This window comes from Amaranthus tricolor, chromosome 1, assembly GCF_026212465.1.
Source record: "Amaranthus tricolor cultivar Red isolate AtriRed21 chromosome 1, ASM2621246v1, whole genome shotgun sequence".
Lineage (NCBI taxonomy): Eukaryota > Viridiplantae > Streptophyta > Magnoliopsida > Caryophyllales > Amaranthaceae > Amaranthus > Amaranthus tricolor.
In genome coordinates, this window is record NC_080047.1 from 29,611,020 (window position 1) to 29,623,302 (window position 12,283).

The 12,283-nt window shown below is 33.2% G+C and overlaps 2 protein-coding genes across 4 annotated transcripts; one reads left to right on the top strand and one right to left on the bottom strand.

The window, feature by feature from the left end:
- The first annotated feature begins 494 nt into the window (after positions 1–494).
- LOC130826656 (serine/threonine-protein kinase BLUS1) lies at positions 495–2,406 on the top strand. Its single transcript, XM_057692228.1, has one exon. It carries the CDS (start codon positions 657–659, stop codon positions 2,304–2,306), a length of 1,650 nt encoding a protein of 549 aa, XP_057548211.1. The 5' UTR covers positions 495–656; the 3' UTR covers positions 2,307–2,406.
- Positions 2,407–3,695: 1,289 nt separating this feature from the next.
- LOC130823920 (gluconokinase) lies at positions 3,696–9,140 on the bottom strand. Of its 3 annotated transcripts, XM_057688765.1 has the most exons (6): positions 8,980–9,105; positions 5,836–6,037; positions 5,667–5,716; positions 5,548–5,590; positions 5,051–5,130; positions 3,699–4,934 (listed from the first exon to the last, which is right to left on the bottom strand). In XM_057688765.1, the coding sequence occupies exons 3-6, from the start codon at positions 5,683–5,685 to the stop codon at positions 4,516–4,518; spliced, it is 561 nt and encodes a 186-aa protein (XP_057544748.1). In that variant the 5' UTR covers positions 5,686–5,716; positions 5,836–6,037; positions 8,980–9,105; the 3' UTR covers positions 3,699–4,515. The 3 variants fall into 3 exon arrangements, with proteins under 3 accessions (XP_057544733.1, XP_057544748.1, XP_057544742.1); XM_057688750.1 differs by lacking the exon at positions 5,836–6,037 and having other exon boundaries at positions 3,696–4,934; positions 5,677–5,716; positions 8,980–9,140; XM_057688759.1 differs by lacking the exon at positions 5,836–6,037 and having other exon boundaries at positions 3,700–4,934; positions 8,980–9,088.
- Positions 9,141–12,283: the final 3,143 nt, after the last annotated feature.

Consider the following 12,283-nt stretch of genomic DNA (forward strand, 5'->3'; position numbering starts at 1 on the left):
GTCTTTCACAAAAACAGTTGTTTTTATTGAGTATTTAAATCGTTAGTGTGTATTTAGATTATTAAATCATACAATTTTACAATCTGAATTGTGATTTTAACAATCTTGCATATGGCATCATTTTGGTTGCCCATATATATTTTTCTTTTAAAATTTTTAAAATTTTTGATTTTAATATTTCAAATCAGAAATTTTAGGATAAGACGATACATTCAAAAGGTAAGCTTTTTATATAACATCTAAAAGTTGAAATACTTAAAATTAAAATACCAAAAGTTGAAATTTTTAATTCTAATTTTCCCTTCATTTTATGTACTCGATGACATATTACCACTAGAAGATGCAACTAATTCACTCTTTTTTCATTACTATCTAATACTGTAGTTTTAAATAATAGTAGATGAGAATGAATTTAACAAAAAAAAAAAAAATATGTAAGTTCCCTTTTAATGTCCAATCCTTCCTCCATGCAGCATGTGACAGTAATTAATGGTTGCACAAAATAAAGCAATAAGGTGTTGAGTGTTCACAAGCATCAACTCATGCCCTTCAAGTTCACAAGTACCCTGCTTCTTCTATAAAATAAATCAATCAAAAAAATGAATATGATTTTCGCCAAGGAAAAATAAAACATTCTGAAAAGGTTTCCAGTGACAATGGAGTACCCATTAGACCCTAAATCCTACCAAATAATAGCAGAAATAGGAAGGGGAGTAAGTGCAATTGTATACAAAGCTAGCTGCCTAACAATACCTGAACCTTCCTCCATAGTTGCAATAAAGTCCATCGATCTCGATCAATCTAGAACTGATCTTGAAAGCATCCGCCTTGAGACCAAAACAATGTCCCTTTTGTATCATCCAAACATCCTCCGAGCCCACTGTTCATTCACTGTGGGCCCACGTCTATGGGTAGTAATGCCATTCATGTCTGCTGGTTCTCTACAATCCATTATCTCTTCAAAATTCTGCTCTGGTTTGCCTGAAACCTGCATTGCTGTTGTCTTAAAGGAAACCCTCAAGGCCTTAAGCTACCTTCATGATCAAGGTCATGTTCATCGAGATGTTAAGGCTGGTAACATATTAGTTGGTTATGATGGTATTATCAAGTTAGCTGATTTCGGTGTCTCTGCACCTGTGTATGACACTAACTTTGAATCGAGGTTGAAGGACATCGCTGGAACTCCTTATTGGATGGCTCCAGAAGTAATACATTCTCATAATGGATATGGGTTTAAGGCTGATATCTGGTCCTTCGGAATTACTGCTCTCGAACTCGCTCATGGTAGGCCTCCTTTGTCTCATCTACCACCTTCCAAGTCTTTGTTGTTTAAGATAACAAAGAGGTTCCACTTCTCCGACTATGATAAGTCTGAGAAAGGGTTCCACGGCAAAGGAAACGAAAAGAAATTCTCCAAAGCATTTAAGGATATGGTAGGGTTATGTCTCCATCAAGATCCTACAAAACGCCCTACTGCTGAGAAGCTGCTAAGGCATGCCTTCTTTAAAAACTGTAGAAGTTGTGATTTTTTAGTGAAGAATGTGTTGGCTGGGTTGCCTAGTGTAGAAGATAGGTTTAGGATGAGTAAGATGACGAGGATTTCGTCTTTAGGGAGTGGTAGTACTGCTACAACTACTACTACTGACGAGGAGGATTCGGGGGAGTTGGAGAAGCAGAGGAGGATTAGTGGGTGGAACTTTAATGTTGAAGGGTTTGAGCTGGATCCAGTTTATCCAGGTCAAGGTAAAGATAAGGAGTCTGAAATTGAAGAGATTTGTGGTTCAAGTCGATCAAGGAGGGTCAGTTTCTGTGGTGAATTGGTGATCCCGAATAAGCAACTTGATTTGGATGTGTTCTGCTCTAGCTCAACGTCACCTGCTTTTAGTATTAGCACTCCTAATATGGAGGAGGTGACTCCAATTGATCGAAGTGAGGAAGTACATCAAGAGACGACTCGGGCAAATGTGGATGAAGGAGAGGACGGTGCGCTTGATAGAGATAGTATGATGGCTGGACTGGTGGCTTTACGGGGCAGCTTAGATGAGCAGAGAAATAATGTGAAGGACTTGATAACTTTTCTTGGCGGAGATCAAACTGGAAGCGGAGAGAAAAACAAGGACGACATGGTTGATGTCATAGATAGGTTGAAGAGGGAATCAGACCAGAAAAACAAGGAAGAACAAATGGTAAATGTGATGGAGAGGTTGAGGAGGGAGTTGGAGCAAGAGCGCCAGAAAAACAAGGAGTTGCTAATGGAATTGGAATTTCTTAAAGCCATTGTCTCTGGTGGATCTCAACAAGATTAAAAGCCAAAACTTGTAGGCATTTCTAGAAATATATTATGTCATTTGTTTATAGTACTCGTGAAAAACACAACAAACAAAAAAAATTTGTGATTGTTATGTACATCTTTAGCAGAATCTAAATAGGGGCCTACTATTATTTGATTTGACCCAGGTTATTTGATTTATAGCTTATTAATATTGAATTCTATAATATAATAAATAGAAAAATAGTAGTCAAGTTGGTTCAGCACACATATATGTGAGTGGTTGGCCCATTCTATACTTTTTCGAAAAAATAAAGGTGAGATAAAATATAATACTGAAAATGTTCTAGAAAATATGAAGTCATTAATCCACTCTCCATCGAACACCCTTCTCAAATAAGGATCTTGCACGCAAAATGCTCCACCAAGCGAGGCTAGGGAGCCCTCCAACTATAGAATGTATAGGGAAGTAACAGGTCTTGAGCAACTACGTCAATCAAAAACTCTTATGTTGTAGCTTTAGACAATAATTTTTCTTTCCATTCAATACTTGACTATGAAAGAAAGTTCTGTTGATCTCTCAAATAAAAAGGGAAGTCCAAGATATTTGTCACCTTGTTGCGCGACTAGACTTCACTTCTATCACCATTGATCATTTTCCCCGTGAGATATGAGATCATATCTTTGAAGGATGTCTCTAATAACACCAGCTTCTCGAACATTAGCCCTAGCAAATATCAAGCTATCATCCGCGGAAAAAAGGTGGGAGATGATAGGGTCTCCTCTTGCTATACTTAAACCATGAATCTTATTGGAATAGTAGGGTTTAGTGATCATCGCCTCTAGACCTTCTGCACATAAAACAATCAAGGGGAAAAGGGATCTCCGTGATGGAGACCCCTTTGAGGTTGCATCAGTGGGTCTTCCATTCACAAGAAAGGAACATGAGGGTGGAATAAGCCATGGAGATAACCATCCTAAAACATGTGGCAACGGGAGGAATAACTCCAATAAATTATAAAGTGTACACACCATCTTTAATTAATCGATGTGGGATAAACCATTCTAATACCCCCACTCACATGGTTTGCATGTGAGAGTTATCAATTAGGTAGGAACAACATTTTTTTCGGACCTACCATTTCAATTTTTGATCAAACCATCGGCTTGAATACCATGTTAAATTTGTTATTTGGGTTGTACATAATAATACCCGCATAAAAAGAGAGTTGGCTGCAAATAAGCCCGACGAAGTTTCATCCTTAAACCAATTGGTGATAAGAGTACCTCTCTCTAATTTTTTCGATGTAGAATCACATGCTGATTGTTTTTCCAATGATAAATATGTAATTGGTTTTGTACACAACAAGATCACGATAGTACCAAAAGATCATTTTATTGATTGACCCCCGTGGGCCTCATGCCAGTTTGTTTTCAGCACAATCATCATCCACAATATCGCTCCATAGGGAATAGGGAGTATTCTCTTATTTTGATTCTCTCTATCATCTATCAGCATGTCACTACTTTGAGGGAAGAAAGGTCTTTTAATTTAGTACAGATTAATTTTCACAGGAGTCGTATCAGAATTCTAATATCATCTTAATCATCATAATTATTATTTTGTTTGTTGAACGTTACTTTTACCCGGGAATCCTAATCCTCCTCATGAACCATCGAGGAACCATCATATTCATGAATATGGGTTTGATCTTTATCTAAACCTAAATGCAAAGCCCTGCTGAAGTATGCAGTTTTAACATTTTTAACTAAGAATCCATATCCACAAAGAAACAAGAAAGACAAGAATGCAAAGAAAGAAAGAGGCAAATAGAAAAAGAAAGAAAAAAAGAACCAAAGAGAAAGAGAGGAGTAAGGCTTAGAACAAAGAAGACACATTCAACCCATAGTTTAGACGACTAGACGATAACCTTACCAAGGAGAAACCCTAAAGGGAAAACTTTGTTTACCCGATCCTATACTAGTATCTTAGATTCACCCCTGTTTATAAACACTGAAAAGGCTTAAATACAAAGTAGATGTATCCAGGATTACATGAAGTAAGCACCATTCTATCAAGTTCTTAATGTTATCTAAATCAAATATCTTGTAATTTTTCTTTATACTCCTATGTCCCTCTCATCAAATTCATATGTTGTGCAACCTAATGTGAGATCAAAATTATGACCATGTACATATAATGAAATTCCATATGTTAATGTACATGTAAAAACAGTTCTAATAGATTAAAAAATCTTCCTTTGGATAAGTGAAGCTCGAACAGTTTCGACAATAATAGTAGGATTCTGTGTAGCATCCACTTCAATGATTCCTTCAGAGGCATCAATCTCAAGTAGCTCTAACTGTGATTGCAACAAAGAAGGTGGCATAAAGTGTTCCCCATTTGAAAGCCTTTTGTTAAGCCGATCAGCCAGTACTTGAACGGGAACATTAAGAAGAACAAACTTCACTGCACAATCAAGCTTCCCCGGAAAATAATGTGGATCAGCTAACCTAAGAATCTCTCTGTACTTTTTTTTCAGAGCAGAACATGCAAGAATTGTAACTTTCCCAGAAGTAATGCGCTCTTTCAATGAATTGCATAGCATTTCAAGCCAAGGCTTCCTATCTTCGTCAGAGAGTGGAATCCCTTTTCTCATCTTCTCTATTAATGAACAAAAATATGTCATAACAATCAACTCGACCATTTTCTCGAATGGATAACATAAATTGAAGATTTAATGTTGTGATGCACCAATTTATATAATATTGTGTATCTACCTCTGTTTGTATCTGAATGGAAATCATCCGCGTCAAGAAAAGCACAACTTGCAGCTTCAGCTAAAAAATTACCTATAGTCCTACATATCATATGTACAAAACATTATTAGCAGCATAGATGCATAAACTTTGACATTAATCAGGGATGATGAAGTTGATCCACAATACAATGCCACCATGGTCCTCACGATAGATACATGATTGTTGTTAGAGGACACTTCGGAACAATACACTTCCTTTGGAATTTTCAAAAACCAATCAGAGATAATAGACTACTTTAACACATAAATCACAACTTCCACTTGGCACTTGCTACATAATTGTCATTAGTTTAATCCATTCTTGAGAATTTTTGTTTCTGTTATAACGTGATTGTGCCATTGTGTGGAATCTATGTTGCCAAATCCAAGTAGGTGAACGCTCGTGATTACTAATAGTGCTTCAATAGGCAAAGTACACACCCAAATCTCACACAAGATATTGTTCTTGAGACTTACGTTTTTCCAGCACCACTAACACCCATCATCACAATAACTCTTCCTGTATTTCCAGCAAATTGATAATGTCAAATAAGGATTCATGACAAAAAGAGGAAAACATCAACACTGAAAAACACCTTGAACTACCGGTTCCATTTATGAAAAGGATTTTGAAGTCGACTGTACCCTGCAAAATGACACCATAAATTTTAGCGTCTGAGTTTTCTGATCAGAGATTAAGATATAATGACTTTAAAGCATGAGAGGGAGGGGTGATGATGATCATAGATGCAAGTATTCACAAACCTAAATGAGTATAGTTCACACAGGGAGCAGCTCTACTGAAACATGTAGGCAACTACAGAAATCTAAGTGCAGCATGGAAAATAGATGTTCAATAAGGAATTTGTTTGGCATTTGATAGGGACACAAAATATTTATTGAAAGAAGCCAACATAAGTTCAGCCCCTGGAACTTTAAATGATCTGTCAGCTAAAGCGTGCATTTCCTACAAGCGAAAACAGATTTCACATATTAATGCTAGAAAAACAGAATTCACAGATTAATGCTTCAGCAGGTGCTCCTTGAATGTTGATACATAAGCCTTTAGTTCTATTCGAGAGGTTCACCATCGCTCCTGCCAGGAAGCAGCATGGAGGAGGTACGATGATTTTCGCATAGTCTATATTATAAGCTGACAAATACAAGAGACACGATAAAGGTAAGACCGATAGTGGCACATGTACATAATACCAGGAAGGAAAGTGGGAGAAGTCTAGAACATTGCTATTAGGAACTTTGATTATGAAAGATATATTTTGATTGTTAAGAACCTTAATGAACTCAGACGTATTAACTATGTTATTTAACATTGGTTTATATTGTTAGATAATATTTTATATTGCTTTACATTGTTAAATAGATTTTATATATTTGTATAACTAAATCAAAAGTCTCAATCCAAAATTATAAGATAGTATTTTTGAATAGTAGTAGTTAATGTTTGATTTTATTCAAACTTAGCCTATCTTATTTAAAATAAACCACACGATGTGAAAGATATATTTTCAATGGTATTGAATTTGAAAACCAGATTGCTAGATCATGAAACAAGTGTACAAAAATTTGAAATTGAATTTCAAATTTAACGCAATAATACTCCTGAGGATTCGGAGGACTTGCTAATCAAGACTTATGAGGATAAGGAATAAAGTTGTTTGTCAAATTCAACGTTTGGAGTTCAAAATTTTAAAAGCCAAGTTTTGAAGCCTACATATAAAGAGAAACTATTCTTCAAGAGAGAGACAACTTTACGCAGCAACATATAAGGGTTTTATACTTACTTGAGAAAAGAAAAACATAAGGTTTCAGTTCTAGTCTTCTTAAGTCAATTTTTACATTTTATCTTCGAGTGAGAATATTGTAAAAGCCAAAATACTAAGCTTTTAAAGTGTTAGCTTGAGAGCTTGGGGGTGAAGTTTGCCTCGTTTATACTTTGTTGAGTATTGTATAGGTGATAGTTTTAGTGTTTTTAGAGTTATTCTTTTTAGTGACTTGGAGAGCGCGTAGGTAGTAGTGGCGAGGTATTGCTAAGGTGTTTAGCGTAGAGGATAAGGGAACTTCTTCTGGCTAGTGAGTGACCTACAAGAAAGCCAAAAAGCACTAAAAAGATTAGAGCATTAAAAATCCTAATGGTTGGAAAGAAAACCGAAGGTAAAGTGAACGTAGATCATTTTCATTATTGAACTCCTTACATAATTTGTTTTCTCCCAATTTATGTTTGTATTTAGTTTCCACATTAACTAGTTTATTAGGTTCTTAAAGAAAATCTCAAAAACCTCAAAAGATTGTTGTTAAGTGTCTACTCGAGATACCTAAAGAATTTTGTCAAGGATCCTGAAAAACAATTTGCAAAAATCTTTTATACTCTATTTAAATCCCCTTTGAGAATATAATTACTTAGGATTCTCACAGTGATCCTTTCAATTGCAAATCGCAAAGCATCCAAGGGCCAAAAATATAACATAGAGAGAGTCACTCAACATAAATCAACTTCCAATGTTGCTGAAGCTCAAGAATTTTTTTTTGGTTGACAATCGCATATAAAAGAAAACTTGCGACCAAAGTGAGGGTGTTAAATGTTGATCAGTTGCTCCTTTGAGATACTTCTATGTAGAATTTAAAAGAATGTCACCATAACTACTAGTTTCTTCGAAGCGGTAATTCCTACACCACTAATAAACAACCTCTAACTAATGACTTAAAATTCAGTGTTAAATAGCTAGCTACAAAAAGTTTGCTATGAACTAGTGACCCACATAATCTCATTCAAGGGTTACAATGACATCACACTCAAAACCATGGCTACTTATCAATGCAGTAAATAGTGAAACACTATCCCATCTTTAAAAAGAAACAAAGAAAACAAAGGTTTAAAATTGACCCTCGCATTTGGCTAATCCTTCTATCCACACTCTACACTGATTTTCTCATAAACGTACTCATATGACTCAGCCAAGTGCGAACTTAGAAACAACAAAGCCTCTATACTTGTCATAATCTTCAGAGTGGGAATATTGAGGTCCGTACACTATACAGATGTTCAAGCCAAACCCGAAAAGAATTTTTCAGACTTTCCTCAACAATAATGTCTAATATAGGCTTCGTATTGTGCACCACCCCTCACTCTCCACTCAACGAATGCGCACTCGTTACTCTCCAGTCTACAAGGCCGCAATCCTTACTCTCCACTCCACTGGCTCAGTAACACGCTGAGGTTGGTACAGACTATGTTAGTGTGCACTAAGTCCACAAGTTTCTCTTTTTCGACTAGATTCATTTCCACTAGTTCTACTGCAAAAATGTACAAGCACTACCTTACAGGCATACCATCTTTTCAACTTCATTTACTATCTTACAGTTGGATAAACTTACAAGTTTCAAATTCCAATGCTACAAGTAACTCGGAAAATATTCACACCTTTAAATTTCTACCAAGGATCATTTGAATTTTGATCTGATCAACAGACAAGAAAACATTAGATCCCATTCCTTCCTGGGTAATGTAAAATCTTGTATTGACTTCAAACTAAATCAAGAATCGTTCGTCCTAATTCTATTAAACTCGGAATTTTACATCAAAATTTAAGTGGACATCTATTAACAAATAATCAATATTATATTCATTATCCCAATTTTGAAATATTGGGAATTTGGGATCATAATAAACATTAATTAAATATAATTATATTGGAAATTTATACAAATATATTTAATAGTTGATTTTCTGTAGCTCAAAAATCAAAATCCCAGATTGGAAATGCACTCAAATATTAAACAGAAAGACCAACTCAACAAATTGATGCTCACAAACAACAACAAATTGAAAATGTACACCTAGTGGAATTAAAGCAAAAAAAAAAAAGAAAAAAAAAAGAAGAATTCTTTTACCAGGATATGAAGCAAACTAAAATCTTCAAGATTGAGAAATTGATTCGGTAAGAGTTCTTCGTTTATCTGATTATTACTGCTATCTAACATTCAACGAATGGCGCTCTCCAATTTCGATAATGCGCTTACTTAGCATACTTGGTAAGAGTACTCAATTGTCCATTTCAAGAGTCTCCTAGTCACCTTTTATTTTTACCCGATACTTAAACATCGCCACCCTTTTTATTTTATCGTCACCCCTTCAAATAAAATTATGAATTTGCCCTACTTTAAAAAATTACAATTTTACCACCTCTTAAAATTTCATATTTATACTAATAATAATAATAATAATAATAATAATAATAAATATTTAAAAAATTAAATTAAATATAATAATTAAAACAAAAATGATAATTTAACAATAATAATAATAATAATAATAATAATAATAATAATAATAATAACAATCACAATAATAATAATAATAATAATAATAATAATAATAATAATAATAATAATAATAATAACAACAACAACAACAATAATAATAATAACAATAATAATATAAATAAAATTAATAAAAGTTTAAGAAAAAACCCAGTCGCAGGAAAAACCGCGAGCCAACTTCGGTTCAGTCGCGGAAAAAACCTCGGCTGGACCCCGGTTTTTGTGCGACTGAACCGGGGTCCTGCCGCGATTTTTTCCGCGACTGAACCGAGGTTGGCTCGCGGTTTTTCCTGCGATTGGGTTTTTTTTTAAGTTATTATTAATTTTATTTATATTATTATTGTTATTGTTGTTGTTGTTGTTGTTGTTAAAATTATTATTATTATTATTATTATTATTGTGATTGTTATTATTATTTTTTTTGTTTAAATTATCAATAAAAAATTAAAAACTAATTAACAACTAAATTTTAATTAATATATTATTATTATATTAAAAAATAATTAAACATTACATTCAAATAAATCATTTAAATTCAAAATTAATTATTATAATAACAATATCATAATATAATAATATATTAAAATAAAATAATTTATTACAACATTTATTAAATAACAATAACTTAAAAAATAAATTAATTAATAAAAGAAATTTTATAATTCGAAATTCAAATCAAAAATAAATAAATAAGGCAGTCGCAGGAAAAACCGCGAGCCAATCGCTCTCAATAAAACAATTATCATTTTAAAAAAATTAAATTTAAAGAAGAATATAAAAAACTTAATAATAATAATAATAATAATAATAATAATAATAATAATAATAATAATAATAAATAATAATAATAATAATAATAATAATAATAATAATAATAATGCCATTTGGTACCCTTGGAGCAATCCATCTAAAGTATGTGCAACCTAATCCTTCAACCAAGTAAAAAGGACAAGCAACAAAATCACGGCTAGGATCGATGTCGCTCCAATCTGTATTAATCTCAACTTCATAACCACAATCACAAAGCTCTTCAATATAATGCTCCTGTAACATCTACGGAACACATATGATATAGTAACATAAGTAAACATTCAAAAATAATATTAACATTTATAAATTGAGAATAATACTAACATAATAGTTTATGTTACCTTCAAAATCGATTAACTAGAATAAGAATGATGAAGTTTGGATACAATGAAGCAGGGAAATGATGAAGTTATTTATAGAACATAATAACAATGGCTATTTTCAACTTCATAACGACTATTTTTCAATTTTACAATGGCTAGTTTAAATCATGCAAAAAAGTCAATAAAAGTCAAATATTTGTTCGCTGTTAGTAACAGCGAACAGAAGCAAACCTGGTTAAACCAGGTCAAGCCTTTGTTTGCTGTTACTAACAGCGAACAAATGTTTGACCTGGTTTGACCAGGTTCGTTGTTGTTCGCTGTTAGTAACAACGACTTCACACTTGACTAAATTTTTGACCATTTCCTTTAATTCGCTGTTAGTAACAGCGAGTATACACCAAGCCTAGCTTTGGAGCCAAGGACACTTATTTTGAAAAATAAGTTTAAACGAAGCTTTTTTTTTGACTAAAATTATTAAAAAGACTTATTTTTTTCAAATTTTCTCAATACTTAAGCCCAACAACGGAAACTTAATCCAAACAATGTTTGTTTTTCCATCCACCTTTGACATCCTCATAAATATTTGTCCTTAAATCCTCAATCCAAAAAGACTCGCTCGGGAATCATAGAACAAAATTTTCGAAAAACTCTAGTATACCTTAAGTGACGCAAATGAGAAGCAAATTTAGAAGCATTAATCTTTGCAAGATCAAATCGTTTTCTACCCACCTTGACTTTCCTCATAATTCACATCACAAAAAGATCCATCACTTCCATTCAAAAAGCTAAATTCAAAATCTCATAATATCACTGTTGGCGCAAATTTATAAAAGCGCAAATCTTTACATACGAGAGCATAATACTAGTACGGTTTTGTATTAATATGACAACAGATTCTTTGCTTGATCATAATGCGGACAATAATTTTAAAAATTAGTTTGTGACACTTAAGTCACTCGAAAACTGAATACAACGTAGCTTGGAAAAATTAGTTGAAATTCACAAAGAAATACAATCTCATTACAAAATCAGTACAAAGTACGTTGTCTAAATGATTACGTATTTATAATCAGATTAAGATCGTGTTCTTGATATGTTTATGTGTTTAGAGACATGAGATATGATTATTGAATTGATTAATATGTTTATTCCCTCCTATTAGTGGATATTATGCGTGCTTTAATATGAAAGAACATGCATTTATGAAACAGAGCATTACTATGAAAAGATACGCATCGATCAAAGATGCTCGTTAGAGCACACTCGTGCTCAAACGGACGCAATTAATAAAACAATATCAAAAGCTGCTTACTCATAAAATTAGGAGTACTTCAATTGTGTAACATAGCTTATTCAAAGGGGAAGGTTCCATAAATCAATAGAAGTCCATTAAAGAATGTACAAATACTAAATGTGTTCATTCAGGTGAACAGAACAATTTCAGGTTGGGTATTTCGGATCAATTCGAAATCGAAACTTGTCAATATTTGTTTTAACATAATTTTAAATTCATTTTGAAGTCAGTCAAAGTCGAATTCGGTTAAAAGCTCAAAAAAAAAATGTCTTTTTTGAACACATGTAACACATACCATGCAGTTTATCATATTTTCTCTTAAATTTATTTTGGGGCTTGAGAATGTTCAAATTAATACAGAAGGGCAGGACTTAGCCAAAGCTTCTTACATCAGAAAACAATCATATTGTACAGCTCAGTATTATGTTTTACATTGGGGGTATCAGAA